Source organism: Dryobates pubescens, chromosome 8, assembly GCF_014839835.1.
Source record: "Dryobates pubescens isolate bDryPub1 chromosome 8, bDryPub1.pri, whole genome shotgun sequence".
In the NCBI taxonomy this organism is placed as follows: domain Eukaryota; kingdom Metazoa; phylum Chordata; class Aves; order Piciformes; family Picidae; genus Dryobates; species Dryobates pubescens.
This window is the reverse complement of record NC_071619.1, coordinates 15,149,364-15,169,437: the sequence shown is the minus strand read 5'-3', so window position 1 is coordinate 15,169,437 and position 20,074 is coordinate 15,149,364. Positions and strand designations below refer to the sequence as shown.

Genomic DNA, 20,074 nt, shown 5'->3' with positions numbered 1-20,074 from the left:
TATTAACTTTTTCTACACTATTATTTAATTATTTTTTTTTTCTTTTTTAAGTTGGAGGCTATATTAGAATACAGGTCTTTGAAACACTGGGAGAATAACTCCACTTAATATTACAGTTCATGTACAATGGAAGTCAAACAAAGTATTCATGCTACCAAGTGTGTGGAGTTAATAAATTTAATAAAACTGCATACTAGAACATGATTTTCTGTTAATCCTCCCTAAAAGCAGAAAATGGAAAAGATGTATCTATTAATGGATTAATCTGTGAGAATCTTGGGGTCAGGAAGAGTACATAAATGTTAATGATATTAAACTGGCAATAAATACCGACATTCCAAATCAAATTGTACATCCCTAATGAAAATATCTTGAGAAGCCTGTTTTATTACTTTCCTTTAATCTCAAAGGTTCCTCAAATGCACAATGAAGTCTTTAATATAAAGAAAAAATGTTTTGTTTCTTGAATGAAATTACATGGTCCAACCAGGATGGAATATACATAGAATAGAATAAACCAGGTTGGAAGAGACCTTCAAGATCACCGCGTCCAACCCATCAACCAATCAAACACCACCCAAACAACTAACCCACGGCACCAAGCACCCCATCAAGTCTCCTTCTCCTGAACATCTAAACAATAAAGCCTCATTTATTTAAGACTGTTAGATCTATCTTTGTATAATCCCATTAACTGTTCAGGTTCACCTGATTAATTCTGTTGAACAGTATTATTTTCTAGGCTTGTTTCTCCTAATAGATATTTCCATGGAAGCTTTATCAAAAGACAGTTCTTCTATTCCCTCATAATTGTGCCTTTAGTTTGAATAACAAATTATTATTGTACTCAGGGATTCACTTCCTCCGCATACCCTGACCTGTCTGTACTGTCATCACTTTGGTCAAGCAGCCAGGACAATGAGTTATTCATGTAATAGATTATAAAACCTGTATTGTCCTTAATGTCCATGTCTTAACTAAACAACCACCAGTCTACAAGGTCAATTTAACACTCAATTCCTTTACTGGCAACCTGCCATAGTATACATTTGACTAAATTCATGAACCAACACAAGAATTTGTTTAGGTAACTGACCAAACCTGCTAAAGCCATAAGAAAATTCAAGCATTTGTTTATTTTTCTTTTAGCAGAAGAAAAATTTGCATGTCACCACCATGGGCAATAGTATTAGAAAACATGGCATTGCAAAGAACATTAGTAATCTTGCTCTTCTTAAATGTTAAGATACTTCACTTGAAACATTTCATGTTGGACAATTCAAACGAAACCCTACTTAATTTTAACTCAAAGTATTGTAGTGCTTTCCAGTGACGTTCGGCATTGCACAGATATGCAATACACATGCACATCGAGAGATTTAATCACTAAAAACACGGAGGATCTGGGGATCTCCCTTTCCTTTTTCCAGTATGCTGCTCTTCTTTCAGGACATAATTCTGCTATTTGATATTAGTATAATTTGTCTTCTGTGCTACAGAAAACATGTTTTCTTACTATAGCCAAATAAGGCTATTTTAGGCATTATTGCATATACGTTAAAACTTAAACACCCACAGTCACTTTATTTTACACTGCTCCTCTGGATATTCTTAAAGGACTATGCTTGCAGATGAAAGATTAAGCTTGTTTTAAATTGTTAATGCTTGAAATAAGCAAATCCTATTTCCTACTGCTACACAGTCTTAGCATCAAAAGGTGGGGTTTTTTTATCTGTGTAATACACAACTTTGTTGGAACCCATAATATCACAATATAATTACATTTTGCATAAACTGACATGTTTCAAAAGCACAAAACTGGGTATACCTGATTCTCCCAAGACTGCTTGAGAAGGGACTTTATAAACTTTGTAAAAAAATACTCTAGCATATCTAAGTTACAGCTAGCTTTTCAATAAAAACTTACTTGCTGGAATTACTGATGTATAAAGGGTGCAGAACAGACCAAAGCTTTGTACAGTGTTGGCATACACAATTCAACTGAAAGTTTGCCTCATCCAGAAAGCAGATATTTAGGAAGTGCTTTTTACAGTCTCACATGGGGATGTTAAATTTTATGCAATAAAGTCAAAAGACAAATGAGTTAGATAGGTTTTTATATCATTCTTACAAATTAGAGCAAATTAGATCAGCAAATTTTGCTGATCTTTCTAGTAAAAATATGTTTTGTAATTCATCTACTCTGAATGTCTGTATCATGTGTGTTTTGTGTTTACTATGATCTCTTACCTTATGCAAGCACTTGCAAGAAGAGATCTTCAAATTCTAATGGATGACCTTATATGTAGCACACTTTAACCTAGTATTGCTAATTGGCTAAAGGATGCATTTGAGTTTGGGCAGTGAATGTGTTTGGGAATAAGAGTACTCAAAATCAGCACACAAACCTTTCATGGCTGTTTGGGGAACTAATGTGCTAGAGAAAGTAATAACATACAAAGCAGCATTTAGAAAGGGAAAAGGATGTATATTGACAAGCTATCAGCTGATTAAATCCAAAGACAACTTCAAAGTGAGGGTATCATTCACAGGGTGAGAACGATCTCCAGCCTTCTCTGGGCAATATGTGGACTGCATTGTACAAGGAGTTAATTTAGGCTGGAAGCCTCACTCCCATGTCACATAACACAGGGGCAATTTCATCCTTAACACTCTCGCATTTGAGAATCCCTTATTTCTACTGCAGATGAATGGATTCCAAATAGAAAGCACAACTTGGACAATGTTCAGGAAACCAAGGCGGTTTTGGTTATACAACACAGTGTTTAAAAGAGCCTGGCCCCTCATGTGCCTTTTTCAAATTTAGTTCATCGATGTTTTTCTCATTAAAACCTATTGAACCAAAGTAGATTCCAACATGTATTTAAAATGTTAGTTTATTGAATCTGGCAAAAATAAAACTGAATCCATTTTTACAAGGAAGACAGATGATTGGACTATTCAACTGCTCCAGTGCGTAACCAATTACCATTTGTTGAGGCTTTTTTGCCAGCTTTGATTAGCATTTGCTTGCACACAGGAATTCTGGACACGTAACAAAACAAAGAAGCTGAAAATTAAGCATCTGACAATTTATGTGTTGAAAGATTCATCTTTTCCATTAATGATGGAAGACTAAATTCTGTAATTTTACATTTAAAAGTAATCCCATTTTTTAGATTGAGTTCCTTTGTTAATATATTGGCTTTTGCTGTCACAATGCTTGTCTATGTGCTGTTTGTCGTAGCAACATATAGCTATACTACCAGCAGCATTTGACTAATCCATAAATTCAACATAGTTTCTTGGATACTTAGGGACATGAAAGATGTCTGCAATTTTACCACATGGTCCTTCTTTTTAGAAATGCTAAGGACAGGATAAAAAGTAATGAGTATATGGCCCTAAACAGTAGGTTTGTGAAAAGGAAGCAAGTCCATTATCTGCCAACATTATTCTGAAAGGTCACGAAAAAGTATTTCACACTGAGTAGTAATCCACTGCAATTCTAAGGTAGCATTACACTAACAAATCAACTGAAAAGAAAAAGGAACCGAGAAAAATCTTTTGGCTCTGCTCTAGTACCTGTTTTAGCCTGGTGCGCACTGCAGTGCTCTACTGAAATCTATAAAAGGTAAGTAAATAATAATCTACTGTTTTCTACAAAGTCAGACTGTCTGATTAGGTGTTAAAAATGTGAGAGTATGGGACTACTTGTGACTAATCTTAATAGTTATTCAGAAATGAGTATATATGACCAGGACTTTCCATGAAAGCAGCCAGAAAATCAGACTGCAAAAAGAGTAATCACTATTTTGCTCTTTACTCATGAAATTAAAAAAAAAAAGAAAAAAAGAACTTTGCAATATCTGTTATAGCCTCCTCCAACAGAGAACATTATAAAATCCACTGCAGATTCTAAAAATACATGTTTTACAATCAATGTGTAAAGTTCTAGTACTAAATACGAGGCAAAAAACCCTTGCCTTATTCCATTAAGTGTCTCATCAGTGCACATAGTATCACAGCTAGAACTGAACAACTCAGTTTTGTGTAACCTTAAATACAACAGAAGGTTAGTAAAGTGTTCTCTCTTTCATAATAAAACCAAAACAAACTTCAGCTTCTGTTTTATATCCCAGTTGAGATTCTTTGCAGCAATTTCATCCACATCTGCTCTGCAGCTTTCAGGTTTATAAAAGCAGTATCTCCCAATTTCCTTTCATCAGACTATCCATATGCAGTGTTTTATAGACAGGCTGGTACACTAACACTGAGGCACTAATTACAAGTTAGAATCGCATACTAAGGCTAAGAAAATAAATATATGTAGTTATGAGGCATCTAATACTGAAAAACCCAAATAACCTAGGAAAAAAAATAATCTCAAAGTGTGGCATCTTACCAATATAATTACAGTTAAAATTATCACAAAAGTTGTAAAATCAGAATTGAGTGGTAAAAGTAAATAATAAAACATAGCACAACCAGATTCTGAATTAATAACCTAAGGTCATGCACAGAAGTTGCCATCTAGATTATGTCAATAAAACCAAATTGTTTGGTAAAGAGGTTAGTATGGGAAGAGCTTTGTATGGGAAGTTGGATAGTGTGTTGTCCAGTGAACATCAATGGGGGCATTCGAGGAGGCAGAAAGCATAAAACGGATGGCCTCCAAATCACATGGATCTTCACAATACACAGGACTAGAAGCATTTTCCATTGTCCTGAACAATCTGCAGTGCTGTATTACCATTTTTGTGTCCTGTCACTGCACATCCAATATCCCTGTCCCCTTGAGGGTACAAGCATAGTAATTGCCCTCACTTCTACATCTGACAGATAACAGTTTAAGTACAGCTGAGAAACTGAAGCTAATCACTCTTCTTTATAGCGAATTGTATATAAGTATGGTATGAGCTCCAGAAAAATTAGGGTCCCTAAAATACCAAATAACCTCAAGAGAATTTGCAATTTTAAAATGTGCAGTGTAATCATTCATGCTTCTGTCTGCAAGTTCCTAATGTACTAAAACTATTTCAATGGGAGAAATGAAATGTAAAGTGATATTTCATCTATTATCTACCTGGAACATATTTGTTAAGTGTTTGTATGAAAATGGAAATCTGTTTTCTCACAAAAATTGTTCAGTAAAGACTGCAAATAAATGTTGTTAAACCTGAAATGGAAAGGCCAAGAAGGCCTCTAGAAAATTTAGATGAGCTGAATCAAACAGGCAAGTAAACTCCTCTTGAGGAAAACAGTGTACGTCTGTTGATCAAAACTCTGACATCTGGAGGACTACAGGGTAACACAGTGGCATCCACTACCTCAAAACCAAGGTATCCAGGTTTCAATAAAGGCATACTAAAGAAAGAAAATTGTGGGTTTAACATTGGTTTTCCATTTTCTTCCATGCTAACCCTAGGATACAAGTTGTAATCTTTAGCAAGCCTTGTCAAGGTTATTCTTATACAATCAGCAGAGAACAAACTGTTCTTTCTCTTCCTTGAATCTGTACCAAATCACACTTACAAGGTTCATCAGGATGGTTTTGGTACAGATTGCTTGATTGCTTGCCAGCAAGAGAACAAGGATTTTTTTTCCCCCACATCTTTCCTTTCCCTTTTCCCACTGTTCTCCACACCACACCACCCTGGCCCCCAAGTAAACACAATATATTAGATACTGTTCTCTAAAGCTAAGTCAAGATTATTTCTGACAGACATTTACATTAAAATTTACAAGTTTTGTTGATGCAGGAAACACAGTTAAGTTTGCATAAGACATAAAAAAATGTATGTATATTTCACACTCCTTCCCTGAAAACACAGCATAGCCTAATGTGCTGATATCAGCATAAAATATTAGCCACCTTTATTACAGATTAAGAACTAATGAACTGCAAGGAAAATGCACATGTGGTTCTAGCAGTAAAGCAGAATAGTGATAGGAATTATATGTGTAAACCAGGCTTCTGGGGTGGAAAAGGCTACCTTGCTATCTGTAGTCCTCCAATAGCAGACTTCAGATTGTAGTATTTCTGTATCACGCTCCACATTTTGCCATATGGCAAGAGTAAAGAATGCCTGCTAAGTGTTTTCATATGGACTTCCTACATATGTTACTACAAATAGTAGAACACAGGGCCTTATTCATACCATACAAGGACGATGTTAAATGAAGAAATGGAACACACATCTATTACAAGGCATTGGTTGGCACAAAACATTTCTGGTAAAGTTAAAAAAACTGACATAAACAGGATTACTTTTTAAAAAGCAGACAGCTTTTGCCTTCACTTCCTGATCAAAACTCAATAGTGACTGAACAGTTTTTATGGGAATATAAAGGAATAATTGTTTTAAGAAAAAAAAAAAAGTATAAAGTAAATATCTCATTAACAGTGAAATAAAATGGATTTGCCACACAGCCTTTCCATGTAATACTAAAAAGGTTTTTCTCTCCTTTAGCATTATCTGACTTGCCCAAAATTATCTTGATAGTTCCTATTAAATAGAACACCATCTGTCAGTGCCAGCTAACACCAGCAAAAAAACCAACAAATCCTATACCAAACATTCCAATGGAAACTAAGTTGACAAAGATTTAATTTCTACAGTCAGCTAGAAAAAATACATCATCTCCTCCCTTTCTAATCATCTTTCTAATAACCCTTCTGTCCCTTTAATTAAGATGAAGATGGGACAATCACTCCCAACTCTACCAGGCTTCAAGCATGGTGTACCTACACTCAAAAGCTTGCACGACTTCCCCATTTAATCAGCTGGTCTAACTGCAGAGGCTGTTTCAGCGCACCTGGTCCTGTCCATACCCCAGTACTGTGGTGACCAGAGCAACACAGTTACTATGGAAACCTTGGCATTGGAAATATTTAGCAGGAGACCCTAGAAATGAGGTGGTAGATATAGAAGGCCTTAGTACCTATAGCTAAGACCTGCTCAAGAACTATGTAAGGGGCTCATTCCACCCCCAAAACAAAAATCAGAGTGGAACATAAAATATTTTTGAACAGGAAAAAACACAAAACAGGAAGCAATAGTTACAAGCTGCTGATCAACTGCTCAGACAAAAATTAGAACTAGTGGCCTAAATCCATCCTAACTCATCACAAATTACCCCAAAGAACTTAACAGCAAGAATGTACTTTTCATCCTTCAACTGCTAGATATGCAGTTATATCCAGTAACATCACTGCTGAGATCTGATTTCCTTACAACAGCCCCTGCCAATTTATTGATGTCCACGTGAAGGTGGCATGCTCACTCTTCCCTTGCTCTTCAGAATGTCCAAGGGAGTATTGTCAAAGTCCTTCTGTACCTTCTAGAATGTTTTGCTCTGAGAAGTCTGCAGGAGATGTAAAACTTCAGACAAGAGTTCAAGAGATTATTCAGTCTGCTCAGCAGCATTCTGTATAGTCATTGAAGTGCTTCAGTAGCATTTGAAATCTTATTTAGAAGTAGATATTTATAGTGTCTACATTACACTAGTAAAAATTTTATTGACTGAAACTGTGGATTTGGATTTTTAACAGGGTTTACTCTTACACGTTAAGGAGCAAGAAGACAGCACCACCTACTGATAGACCAGTAGCAATACAGAGTGAAAATAGCTTCATCCTGACCAGAAAACATGGGGTTTCTTTCCACCTCTTTTCATAGAGTCCAGAATCACTTTATACTAGCAGGACAAAAACTCAGACCTCTCATTCACTCTTTGCTCAGTATGTAAACTCAGTTAACAAAATAGTTTTTCAGAAATCCTGTTCAGAATTTACTGCTATTTGACAAGAAAACATAGGAATTTCATTCAGTAGTGTCAGAAAATAAACTTCAATACAAAGCTAACTGAAGAATCTAAGAATCAAGTAAAACCACTTTGAATAGTTCATCTGCATATCATAGATGCTTTCCCATGCTAGGATGGTAAGAAAGCTTTATCAAGCCAATAAGGAAATAACTTGCACTGCTTTTTTAGTGCTTTTTGCAGCTTCAGTGAAATTTGATTTCCAAATAATAATAGGAATGTTTTTTCCTTTGAAACACTTTAATCCCTTTGCTTTTTGGTGTGGTTTTGGGAGGTGAAATGGGGGTTAGTTCACAGACAATTCTAAAATTTGGGTTTATGACTCTTAACATTTAGTGCTATGTCACTACCCATTTGCAGATAAGGAAGATTTTCATGTTATCCACCCACCCCTTAAAGTTTAGGTTTCTATACATTGTATTTTTTACAGTTGTTCAAAAAAACCCTACAGAATTGCCATGAGAAAATTGCAAAGTTTCTCTAAAAATTCTTTCACAATTTCCCTTCTCCTGCCTGTGCCTGGCACAGTAAGCTCTCTTGGAAGTACTTTTCTTTTACTTTAGAGCCTGAGAAACACATGGTGTCAAGTCATCCTACAATGAGTTAATTTTTGAGCATATAAAGTGAAGAAGAGAGTACTGGATAGAGAAGCTAACACTGCTAGTCATTCCCCATTTTTGTCCCCACCCTCTTCAATGCTATCTCAAGTCACAGTCAAAAATAAAGACTAATTACACGCACAAAGCTCTCAAGCAGATTAATACTCTTGTCCAGTTCTGTTATCTTCTGCTTTTACAAAACCAGACAGCACTGCAAGAGGAAGCATTGGTGTAAGGATAACTTAAAAATTATTACAACCATTTTTACTATTTAGCAATAGTGGTGGGTTTGCAAATTAGAACAGATTATTTTCTCTGACTTATCCTCTTTGGTGAAAAGTTCATTATTGGAATGCTAGATAATGGGAAGCTCTGGGATGAATTAAGTATCACTGTGTGACATAAAAGACAAGACTTCAAATACGGTGTGCAGAAATAAAAGAGCCAACCACAAAAGAAAACCCAAAAAACCAAAACAAATTGCCACTTGGACACAGGAAAATTAAACTTTACTGACCTTTCAATGCCACAATTCTTCCAGTTAAGAAATTACTATATGGAAGCTGATGAAACTTCTTTTCTCCTCTAGCTTCTTGCAAGGCATAAAGCCTGACACAACACTAATAATAGCAGAATTTGAGGTATATGTTCATATTTATCAGAGAGTGTTTCATTAATTTTTCTGTTATAAAGCTTCTACAATCACTACATTCAAACATGTTCTACTAATCAATGCAAAACCAGAGATTAATTCTTCAGGTTCATTTTATTAGTAATGATGAATATAAACCTCTTAAGAAAATACTCTTAACATTTCAATATGTAAGAATTGTCTATAAAAATATACTACTACATAACAAAGCTGGTAACTTCTACAAAACATATGATTCAACATACATTTAACAATATATAAGACATAGTAAAAATCCTTTAATTAACACTGAGGATATTTTTACCCCCTTTTTGTCAAACAACAACTCACATAATAGGAAATTACTCATTTCAATACACAGAAATGTTATCAGCATAGAAATCTATGTTCCACCCTAAAGTTGCCTGCATGTGCAGGAACATAAAGCCACAGCTTTTCTTTGGATGGACAGGCAGTTACAACAAGAAAAACATTCTGATGGTAACTGCAATGTCCTGCTGCAGTCAGTGTTGCACATCTGCTGTCAGCATTGCCAAACCTGAATCCATGTAGGGACACAGATTGTGTTTCTACTGCCCTGTGGAACCAATGCCACAGATGAGCCTACTGTGGTTACCACGACAAGAGAACTGGAAAACAGACTCTTTGCCCAACTACCGCTAGTTAGTAAAGAAATAACTTTAAGAGGCTGCCTGTCTAGAAATAAACCTTCTTACAACAGACAGAAGAGTATATTGTGATAGAAGAGGGGGGAAGTGTTTAAAAGAATAATGGTAAGGGTAGTATTATCCATCTTGTCATTATCGGTTACAAGAACAGCCGTCTTAGAACAGTTTTCTTGAACTGGGAAAGAGTCACATTTCAGGTTTCAGAACAACACTTATTCATTGAACCAGTTATTTCATACAGATTGTGGCTGTCTACACGATTAGCTTGTCATATTCTTAGAGTAGATGTATTTAGAGAACTTTGAGCATACTTTGACAAACAACTTTACCTGAAAGAAACTGTCTGTTTCACAGTGACAGTACATAGCTTTTCAGCCATCATCATTCTATAGAAGTGTTGGGTATATAAGGCTTTAAGGCTACAAAGTCCCACTGATGACAACAGATGATTACAGCATTTTGCATAGTAAAGAACAGAAGAAACTCACTTGTGATGCATCAGCAACAAAGAAATCTTTTTACCCTGTATTTATGTGCAAAACAACCAATAATTAATTAATATTCATTCTATTCAGGATCAACTGAAATCAGTAAATTAAATTAGTATGTTGAAATTCAAGAGAAACTTAACTTTGTATCATAGCAATTGCAAATGCAACAGTATTTCATCGTATCACAAGGAAAGGATTTCCCATTGGAGAAGTACATTTATCAAAATGAAACTTAAAAATACTGTAAAGATCACAAGGAGACACTACAGGTGGTGAGCATTAATAATATGTATCTGACTCAAAGCTCAGAAAAATTACATTTGACCCTGAGAAGTTTGCTGTACTGACACTTAAAAAGCTAAAAAAAGATTTGAAAGTAAAAATCCAGCCAAGTAAATAGAGAAAAACAAACCAACAAACAAAGGAAAAATAATCAAACCCTGAAAGAATGAAGGCTCAGACAGTTTAATTTCAGACTCTCAAACTGTTAAGCTCTGGAAGAAAAGAAAATATTAACTATCTTATTAGGAATCATAAGAAATATTTCCAATTAAAAAAACCCAAGTGACATTTTAGGGTATCCATATTTTTTGTACAATTTCATTCTCTTCAAGGCTTCCAATTAAGATTTTGGGTTTCAATATACATTTGAAAGAAAAAAATTTTTAAAGTTTGAAAAACATTAAAGCTTAAATGTCTTCCATTCCCCAAGTCAGCTAGAAGAGCTAGTTATAGAAGTGAGCTTGTCATGTTTTATGACTACAGAAGCCCTAATCAAGTCTTTCCTGTTTTTCCCAGCTTAACAATTGTCTAAAAGATGGGTCAAAATAATGTTCCAAAAAATGCAATGTTCTTCAATATAGAATCATAGAATGCATGGGGTTGAAATGGATAGGATCCTGTTTAGATTACTATTTTAACAACTTAAATAGTTAGGAAGGTTTAAAAACAGAAAAATAAAGTAAACAGATGGAGCTACAAGGAAACTCTCTAAGTCTGAAGAAAGAAGAGAAACATAATTTGGGGTTATTGGCACTACAGGTATGGAAAACATAAAAGAGTTTCTGCAAGATGGAGGACGAATTACCAACCAACATTGCAGGTTATTTCAGGTCATCATCTTTCCTACACCTATGTATTAAGAGCAAGAAAATAGTCCTCTCTTCAGAAGTCTGTCGTTGTTCTCCAAGAGTAATAGATAAAACTCATTGAAATCATATAACCTAACAATTTTTCATGTAGGCTTCCACATTAATTTTAGTCTGCACTAACAAAACAGCATGCACATGTTGTAATTTAAACTGTTATTTAATTCTCCTTCCTAATGTTTTCACACTGTAATTAAGTTCAGGCTGGTTTTGTCCTCTCCAACACCCTTACTAAAAATTTATGTAGCTGGAGCAGCTTCCAGGGCCAGCTCACCACAAGCACTGAGCCAACAGGAGGGAACAAAACCAGCTGACAATCTGTTTACATCAGTATGAACTGCTTTGGAACCACACCTTCCTAAGTGTCAATTCAAACACATGCATTCTGAACACGAATTGAAGCACTAAAAAGCAATGCAGTCTGTTTTCCTTCCCTCCTCTGAAAGCTGTTGTTCAATGACAGTGATGGCTGAACAGAAGAAACAATTCCAGTTTAAAATGTCAGGTGTTAAACAAAATGGGTGCCAAACTAGAATTTTTGTATTACATCAGGCTTTAAAGAGACATGAAAGCAATTTCATACTACTCCTGACCTTGACAGCAGTAACCGAACTTCAGCCCTCAGGACAAGCAGAGAATAGCCAGCTATAAGCAGGAACTGATTCTGTCACTCAAGTGCAATCTGCATATGTCCATAAACATATGTGGACTCAGGGTGCTGCTGGTTTACGTACAGAGTCTTGCACAAAGATCACATCCACATGTGTCCAAAGGTACTGTAAAAACTCGGGTCCCTTGGGACCAAAGTTCCCAGATCTGCCCTGCTAGGATAGAAGCTTACTGGCAAAATAAAAGATACATGACAAGACATGTGTAAATCAAAAAAACATGAAACAACCAACCACCACCACCACAAAAACCACCACCATTGGCACATTTAGTGTTTTAAAGGGGGCGGGGGGGGAAAGTATCAAGTCTGCAGAACACAGCAGAAAAAAGATACAAGTGACTAAACAGCTGAAAGCCACCTCATGATGCAAAGGACCAAATAAAGATAGAAGTTAAAATTTTCTTTGAGCACTACTACATGATCCAAAAGTATGTAAGACTCCATTTCAGAATATCCCCCTACCTACTAAACACGTTACTCCTCAATCATGAAGGACACTGATCAATAACACAAGCCTTTTTTCTTAGCATTTGTTGCTATCAAGATAAAGCCTACAAAAGAGAGAGGACCTGTAAGTGACTAAAGGCAGATTTGAAAGGGCCACATAGAGAAACGGAATTGAAGCTGCTCACTAGCACTACCTGATGTAGTGCAGATGCCTCCGTGTCATGACTTTATGCAGAGCTTCACCCTTCCACCTAGCCCTCCTCAAACCTGTTCTATATGCTCCCTGCTATGAGCTTGGCCAAGCTGCTTTTTCTGTTAAATTCTAATTACTCTGCACGCTTGTAAATTCTTATGAAATAGGCAAACGCCTCATTGTAAATGTTAACTTTATGAAGACCAAGCAGACTTAAAACTGGGCCTAATAAAGAACTTTCATACAAAAGAATCTAAATAAAAGGGTCATAAGTAGCATTTAAAATAACCAACATTAAATACTTTAAAAATATAACCTTTTGCATAGAATAAAGTGCAGCGATAGTATAACTATACCATGGTTAAGTGGCATTGCATACCACAAGAAATGGCTCATTTATGAGCAGTATAAACTAACTGTTCTCTCTCATGACTGAGACTGTAGCAACTAAAGACATGTCTATTGGGAAGATCTCTTTAAAAAAATATTAGGTTGTCTCATTATGTTTGTAAAGCAAGTACAAACATTGAATTTTATTTTTTTTTAAATAGAGCACAACAGAGATATAAATTTTACAAGTCAGTTTTCTCCTGCTATTTCTTTGAAAGACAAAAATGCCTTTGTTCTTTTAGAATCCAAATTAAAAATAAATCCCCATTTGGCATCTGTTTGGTGAAGAACAAAAACCAAATCCACCCCAAAGCAACTCAGAAACCTTGTAAATGTGCAAGCTTTATCTGTTCTATAAACATCCAACGCTTATAGGATTGTAATTCCTCATTCTCTTCGAACTTTTGTACTGCAATCCCTCTGTCAATTGAGCACAGAACAGGATTAAATAAATCTGGAAGAAGGATAAAGAAAGGATCTAAGAAGGGGGAAATCAGGAATTTTAGGAAAATTAAAGCAAAAAACCCTATTGTCCACTTCTGATAGGAAGCAAGCAACTTTTAAATAACTTTCTACTTCTCATATTTGCATGCCTAAATATACCTAAGCAGTTGTTAAAACACCTTAAACTTTGGTTTTTAAGAAAAATCAGCTTATTTTATTTGACATAGTTTGGCACTACCATTTGGTAAATTGAGATATCGTAAATAAATAAGAATAAATATTGTCTATATATTTCAAGATTGCTTGTTTCTGTAATGAATTAGTAGCAGTGTATTTTGTTTAGTGTCAGATTTCAGTTTGTTTAGCTTTTTTCAGGCTTTGCCGCCACTTACGAATGGCAGTTCCAGAACTACTAGCTACTACACAAAGGGCACCACCCACAGTCCACCAAGTTGGCCAGTGGTTGAGAAAAAGAATCTGTAAAATAAAAGCAAACACCACATCCATCGTTCTCATTATGGCTACAGGTCCAGCTTTCTCAATTTGCAATGCTTTTGTGAGAAATATCTGACCCCCTAACCCTAACAGGCCTATTAATATTAGAAGAACCCTATCTCTGCCACAAGATGGTAAACTCCATTCATTCATAACAAACAATGCTATGACACATCCAATTAAACCAATGACTGCATAATACCAAATTGACAAAAAATAATGCACAGATTTTCCCACCTTCCTTATTATAACAAAAGTTGAAGCTCCAGATACTGTGCTTGTAATTGCTGCTATAGTTCCTTTAACGTGGTCTGTGTAACTTCCTTCAATCCCTGTAACATTCGACCCAAACAGAAATGGTGGTCTGGCAATAAGAACCACTCCAGTGACCGCGAAGAGGGTAAACAGAAGATCCCAAACACTGTACTTTTCTTTAAGAAAGATCCATGCCAGCAATGATGTGAAAACAGGACTGCTGAAAGTTATTACAGTGGCATCAGCTAGTGGCATGACTTGGAAGGCATAGTAGATAAGGATCATTGCACTAGAGCCAAGGAGTCCTCGGAAGAAAAGAAAAATTCTTTTACCTTTTGGTCCCAAAAACCCTGTTCTGAAAAACAGAAATGACATATTAACATCAACCAGCTTGCATACTTCATGACCAACATTCTAATCACATTTAGATGTACACACCTTCCTAGATTATACATACCTTTCTAGATAATGAATTTACGTCAAATATCAAATCATCTTTAACCGTCCAATCACTGACCAATTTATTCCCATTACCCCTCTCAAACAAAGAACAGGTTTTTCTTGCTATTGATTTTTTGCTTGCAAAATAACCCATGAGTACCTCGAGTTACCTTCTATTTCTTAGGAGCATCAGTTTACAGAAGATTGACACATTTGATATAATCCCTGTAGAAACCCCTACAACACTGGGATTGTAAGACTTTCCATTCTCTGAAGTGTATCAAGAAAATATCAATTAATGCAAAACAATGCAGTAATGCAACTGATGTCTAAATCAAAATAATATTGTAGTCTGATTTCAGCGAGTGATAATTCCAAATCTACTTTTAAGAAATAACTGTAATCATTTTCTACACTTACTTGTAGTATATTAAACCAGGAAGAACAAATGCCATTTGGAAAACACATCGAAATGCACTCACTTCCACTGAATGTACATCTTCTATTTTTTTAAGAAATAAAGAGGCCACTGAGAAAAGGAAGGCAGACAGTACGGTGTAAAACAGACCAAGTCCTGGACATGTTTTCTTCTTTGCTCCTGCAACAGATAAACTCCAATTAATAAGGAGCTATTCGAAAATCTCTCCGGCCAGGCCGCTCTACACACTGCAATGCTACACACATTTGTCACTGTTCTTGTGGAAGAGAACAGGGAAAGCAGAAGAAATGAATGCAAATACTACGTGTCTCTACCAGACCTACCTTGAAAACACATTTCACTGACCACCACAGATCTCCTTTTACTTCTTACAACAGGGTAAGGGGTGAATTGAAACAGTTTGGATACAAAACCTCTCACAGGTCTACATGAATTAATAGGTTTTGTTTCTTGTATTCATCACACTGGTTTGGGTGATTCACTAAAGAATTAATGATTCTGACCATCACCCAAGGAACGGTTAAGTAGAGCTGACTGCAAAACAGTCCATGGTCAGGTTCCAAAACACAGAAACTTACTACCCTGGTAATCATGACTATTAGCAAATTAAGTAAGATTTATCCACTAGAAGTTAATTTTCCTTTTTCATCAAATACAGACAGACCCTCACTTTCATCATACCTCCCATTTATTTTGCATTTAGGTCTAAATTTAACCTAGATCTACAGGAGTTTCATGTAACTTTTTCAGTTTGCTGTAAGAATGCAAATATTCAAATAAACAAAGTACACTTTTTTTCAAAGCAGACATTTAAGTGACTAATGTTAAAATGTTATCGTCTGGCTTAAAGTGCTGATATCTGTCACAGTTCTGTGAAGACCTCAGTTTCACCTTAGCCTGTGAATATTTATCAGATTTTTTGCTTCCTAAAGTAGCTTCCCAAGCCTAATGGTTCCTACTCAAGCCTCCTCACTGCCTCAGGCTCTCTTCAGCAACATCCTCTTCCTCGTTCCACTTACCTTCTCCACCCTCAACGAAATAAAACAGAGGGTGAACTACTGCTGACCTCAACACCACCTCCAAAGAAACCAGCCTTTTTTGTTATTGCTTCGCTGTGTAAGAACAGTCTTTCCACTGGACCAAGAGGTGACCACCATGGAAGAGAGCCCATGTAAAAATGTAGCTGGGATGTTGCCTGTCTCTTTTCTTTCTGTCTGCATAAAACATTGGGAGTAACCTTTTCTTCCACAACACACTGTAGAGATAAGAGAGAACTACACATCCTTGTGGCAGTGTTTTGATAAAAGGGTGTCTCATCCCACACTAATGTGGGAGCCCATGAGCTGTATGAATCCTCTAAAACATTATCAGCAGGGCACTGCTGCAAGTTGCTTAGCAACTAAGTATCATTTTGGGGATTTTTGTATTGTTTTGTTTTGGATGTGTGGTTTTGTTGATTTTTCTTAATTAACAAAACTTGTCAGAAACCATTTTAATTCTCCTTAAGATCAGCACTCAAGGCTGAGACACTGCATCTTACTACCTAAGAGCTAAGACTGGGCTGATACAATATGTATGGCATTGGTCCTGCCTTTAACAGTTTTAGAAACCCTGGCCCTACAACTGCAATCAGAATTTAGGGTAGACAGAAGGTCTGCTATTCAAGGAATCCAGCCACAGCACAGATGAAAATGAATGACAGTTTCTACTAGAAATATTTCTATTTAGTAACAACCATTCACATAAAAGTGACTACAAAAACTACCACCAACCAACACTGGATTATGAAACAGTGGATTTTAAAAACATTCATGAATTACACAATGGCCAAATTAACATAGTCATGTAACAGAACTACAAAATCAACAGCGTCTAATATTAAAGCACGAGGAATCAAACTGGCCTATAACTGAAATGGGAAATCCAAACCCAGGCTGGCCTATGGATCAACACTGCGCAAACAAAATTATTAACTTTTATTTCAGGCATGATAGCTTGCCTGATTACTACAGAATGAAGTGCTGAAATGGAAAACCAGTCAAAGTAAAGAAAAGCAAGCTGAAAGGATCTAATCCCTGGAACTAAACTTGGTACTGGAAGCAACAAAGACAAACCAGAAGGAACTCATTTTTATTAGCTACCCAATATATACCAAGCCTGCCAGAAACAGTATCTTGTAATATTAGAGTTTAAACCATCAACACCTCATCTTGCCAAAGCATGTGCTCAGTGAAATGAGAAAATGTTTTATTTCCTTTTTAAAATAAAATGGTACAAGTTCTTCCACCAAAAACAAGAATTGCTGTTCTGAGGAATACATATTTCAAAATATGCTGTAAGGGGAAGTTAGGTTACAACAACATTCCCACCCCACAAAATATTAAGCCTCCAAACACTAGCCCAATTCTATCAAAGACTCAAGCACATCTTCTGTTTTTCCAAGTTTTTTAAAGCAGCTTCAAGTAGCATCCAAGTTCCAGGTCCTCTTTACTGAGTAGCTACATATTTGAGATTTGGATTTACCATTTTATTCTCTGGCCACCTCTACTTGTAAGGCTTTCAATCTACCACTCCCATTTTAAGTGCTAGTCAAATGCTTCCCACTGCACACCATTTTCTGTGTGAACTGGTTTTGTTTGCATTTTACTGTCATGTTTTCTTACAAACAGTTTTTATATGATGCAAAATGCATAGTATATATGCATTATATACATGCATTATATATATATAAAATATATGTATTTTGAGAATAGTAGCAGAGGCTGAAGAGCAGAGGCTGAAGAGTACTGGCTATAGAGTGTGTCAGTAAGATTATCTCAGACCTTCAAGAAAACCAGAAGAGGGCGATTCACTCTTCACAACATAAGAATCAGAAGAACAGCTCTCTCACAGACTTCAAAAAGTGCCAGGAGCACAACAGCCTGTGTATGAAGTAATTGTAGTCATGCACCAAGATCAAGGCATGACTCATAAAGTTCAGCTATTCACTCAGTTTACATTTCACCAACTAGACTACCAAAATTTAAAAAAAAAAAAAAAAATAAAAAAATATAAAAATCTTGGTGAACAAATCCAAGTTTCTAACAATTTCAAATGCTGTTACTTTTCCCAAGACTGGCCTCATTAGTGATACCAATGTGAATGCCACTGGTAAAGCACAGTGGATTAAGCAGGGCTTAAGATAAATAAAGAGTGCACACGTGTGAGTGTATCGCAAGATACAAGTTACCGAGGAAGTCATAGCTGCAAGTGTATGTACTTACTGAACAGCACTCGATGTCCCTTCTTAACATATTTACAGTGCCGTTAGCTCACGCTGCTAGAAAGCATCTCGATTTACCCAAACCTGCCAATGTTTACTTTAAAACTCTGACAACAGGAAGCACTGCTTCACCGAGGAATAATCACAGCAGCCGTCCTTGGGGACTGGAGTGATCGCTGCGCGGTCGGCGAAGCCAGAGTGCTCAGCCTGCTCTGGGAGGGGGAGCACCGGGGGCCCGGCCCGAGCCGAGCCCGGCACACGAGGGCCAGTGCCTCGGCGGAGATCGTGCCTGCCACTGCACTCACGGTCTTCAATAGCGGCCGGCTTGTCCGGTAAAGTGGAGCGGGGAGAAAGAAAGCGAGGCCGAACAGGCTCGCAGGGGGCCCGGTACTCCCCGCCGGACAGCAGGTGTGGGCCACGGCAGTCGGAGACGGCTCGAAGGCAGCGAGGCTGAGCCGGGGCCGGCACAGGTGCCAGGCGCCCTCTGCGGCCGCCCGAGTTCACTCCGCGCCCCGCCGCCCGCGTGCAAAGAGCCCCGGTGCCCTCGGGGCCGCTTCCTCTTCCTCCGCCACGCCGGCAGTATCACCCCGAACGCGGATAGCCCAGCCTGGACGGCGCTGTCCCCCCTGCCCCGCTTAACAGTCTCCCTCTCCTCACCAGGTGCCTTGCAGCAGAGCGGCCAGGGCAAGCCCGAACAGCAGCCACAAACGCGGCGCTCTTCGGCGCCTGCCGCCTCCATGCCGGCCGCCGGGCACAGGCAAGGCTGCCCCGTACCAGCACCATCCTCCTGGCTCAGCGGCACCTCTGGCTCCTTCCCGCCCGCTGCTGAAACGGCGGCGGCCTCGCCGCCCTGACACAGCACCATGAGGACGCCGGTCTGCCTGCGATGCTACCGGCTCCTCAAGCCGGCAGGCACCTGGCCTCCTGCGCATGCGATGCCACCGCCCAACGCTGTCCGGCTTCCCCCCCCCCCCCCCCCCCCCCCCCCCTTTTTTTTTCTTCACCCGTCCCGCGGGTGTACGGCGCTGCGGGAATACACCAGGTCGGGGTTTATTTACTCCCCCGGCTGTATTTCTGGCTCCGCCTAGAAGCAGCAGGGTTACTAGTCCCTTTCTCAGAACAGATAGGTGCCTGAAAGCCCGTAGAGACCCAAATGCCCTGCCGGAAGAGAGCGCTATGGCCATTGTTCCCCGACGTCCCCTCAGTCCGCGGTGGTCCCTTAAGCGGGACACGGCACGGGCGGCAGAGAGTTCTGCCCGAGAGAGGGTCCTGGGCCGTGCTTAGGCTGAGAGGAGTGAGGCTGCGGTGCCTCGGGAGAGGGAGCTCTCGTCTCGCCGGACAGGGGAGCGGAGCTGACCTGACCCCCACGTGGTGGGGATGCTCGGAGGTGGCCCGGGCGGGGCGGCTCAGGCCGCAGATGATCCTCAGGACTTCGTGAGGCGGTGCGCTTGCAAGGAAGTAAACTGGAAAGCCATGACGCAAAGTTATTTTAGGGCCGTTATTGCGTCATCTGAGCGCCTGAAATAAAAGCTGTGCTGTAGACGGGAATGATAGTTCACAGTGCGGACTCCTCAGTCTGCTCACAGGCAGGAGCTGCACCGAGATAATTAAGCTTATATTACAGATTTTCCATGTTCTATGTCGTCACAGTTT

The 20,074-nt window shown here is 38.3% G+C and overlaps 1 protein-coding gene across 1 annotated transcript; it reads right to left on the bottom strand.

Moving 5' to 3' along the window:
- Positions 1–13,241: 13,241 nt before the first annotated feature.
- On the bottom strand, positions 13,242–19,353 carry SLC35G1 (solute carrier family 35 member G1). The gene is given in 4 exon segments (XM_054163585.1): positions 13,242–14,634; positions 15,141–15,310; positions 19,062–19,323; positions 19,325–19,353. Coding segments are annotated over 4 exon segments (1,221 nt in total). The 3' UTR covers positions 13,242–13,874.
- Between the last annotated feature and the right edge of the window lie 721 nt (positions 19,354–20,074).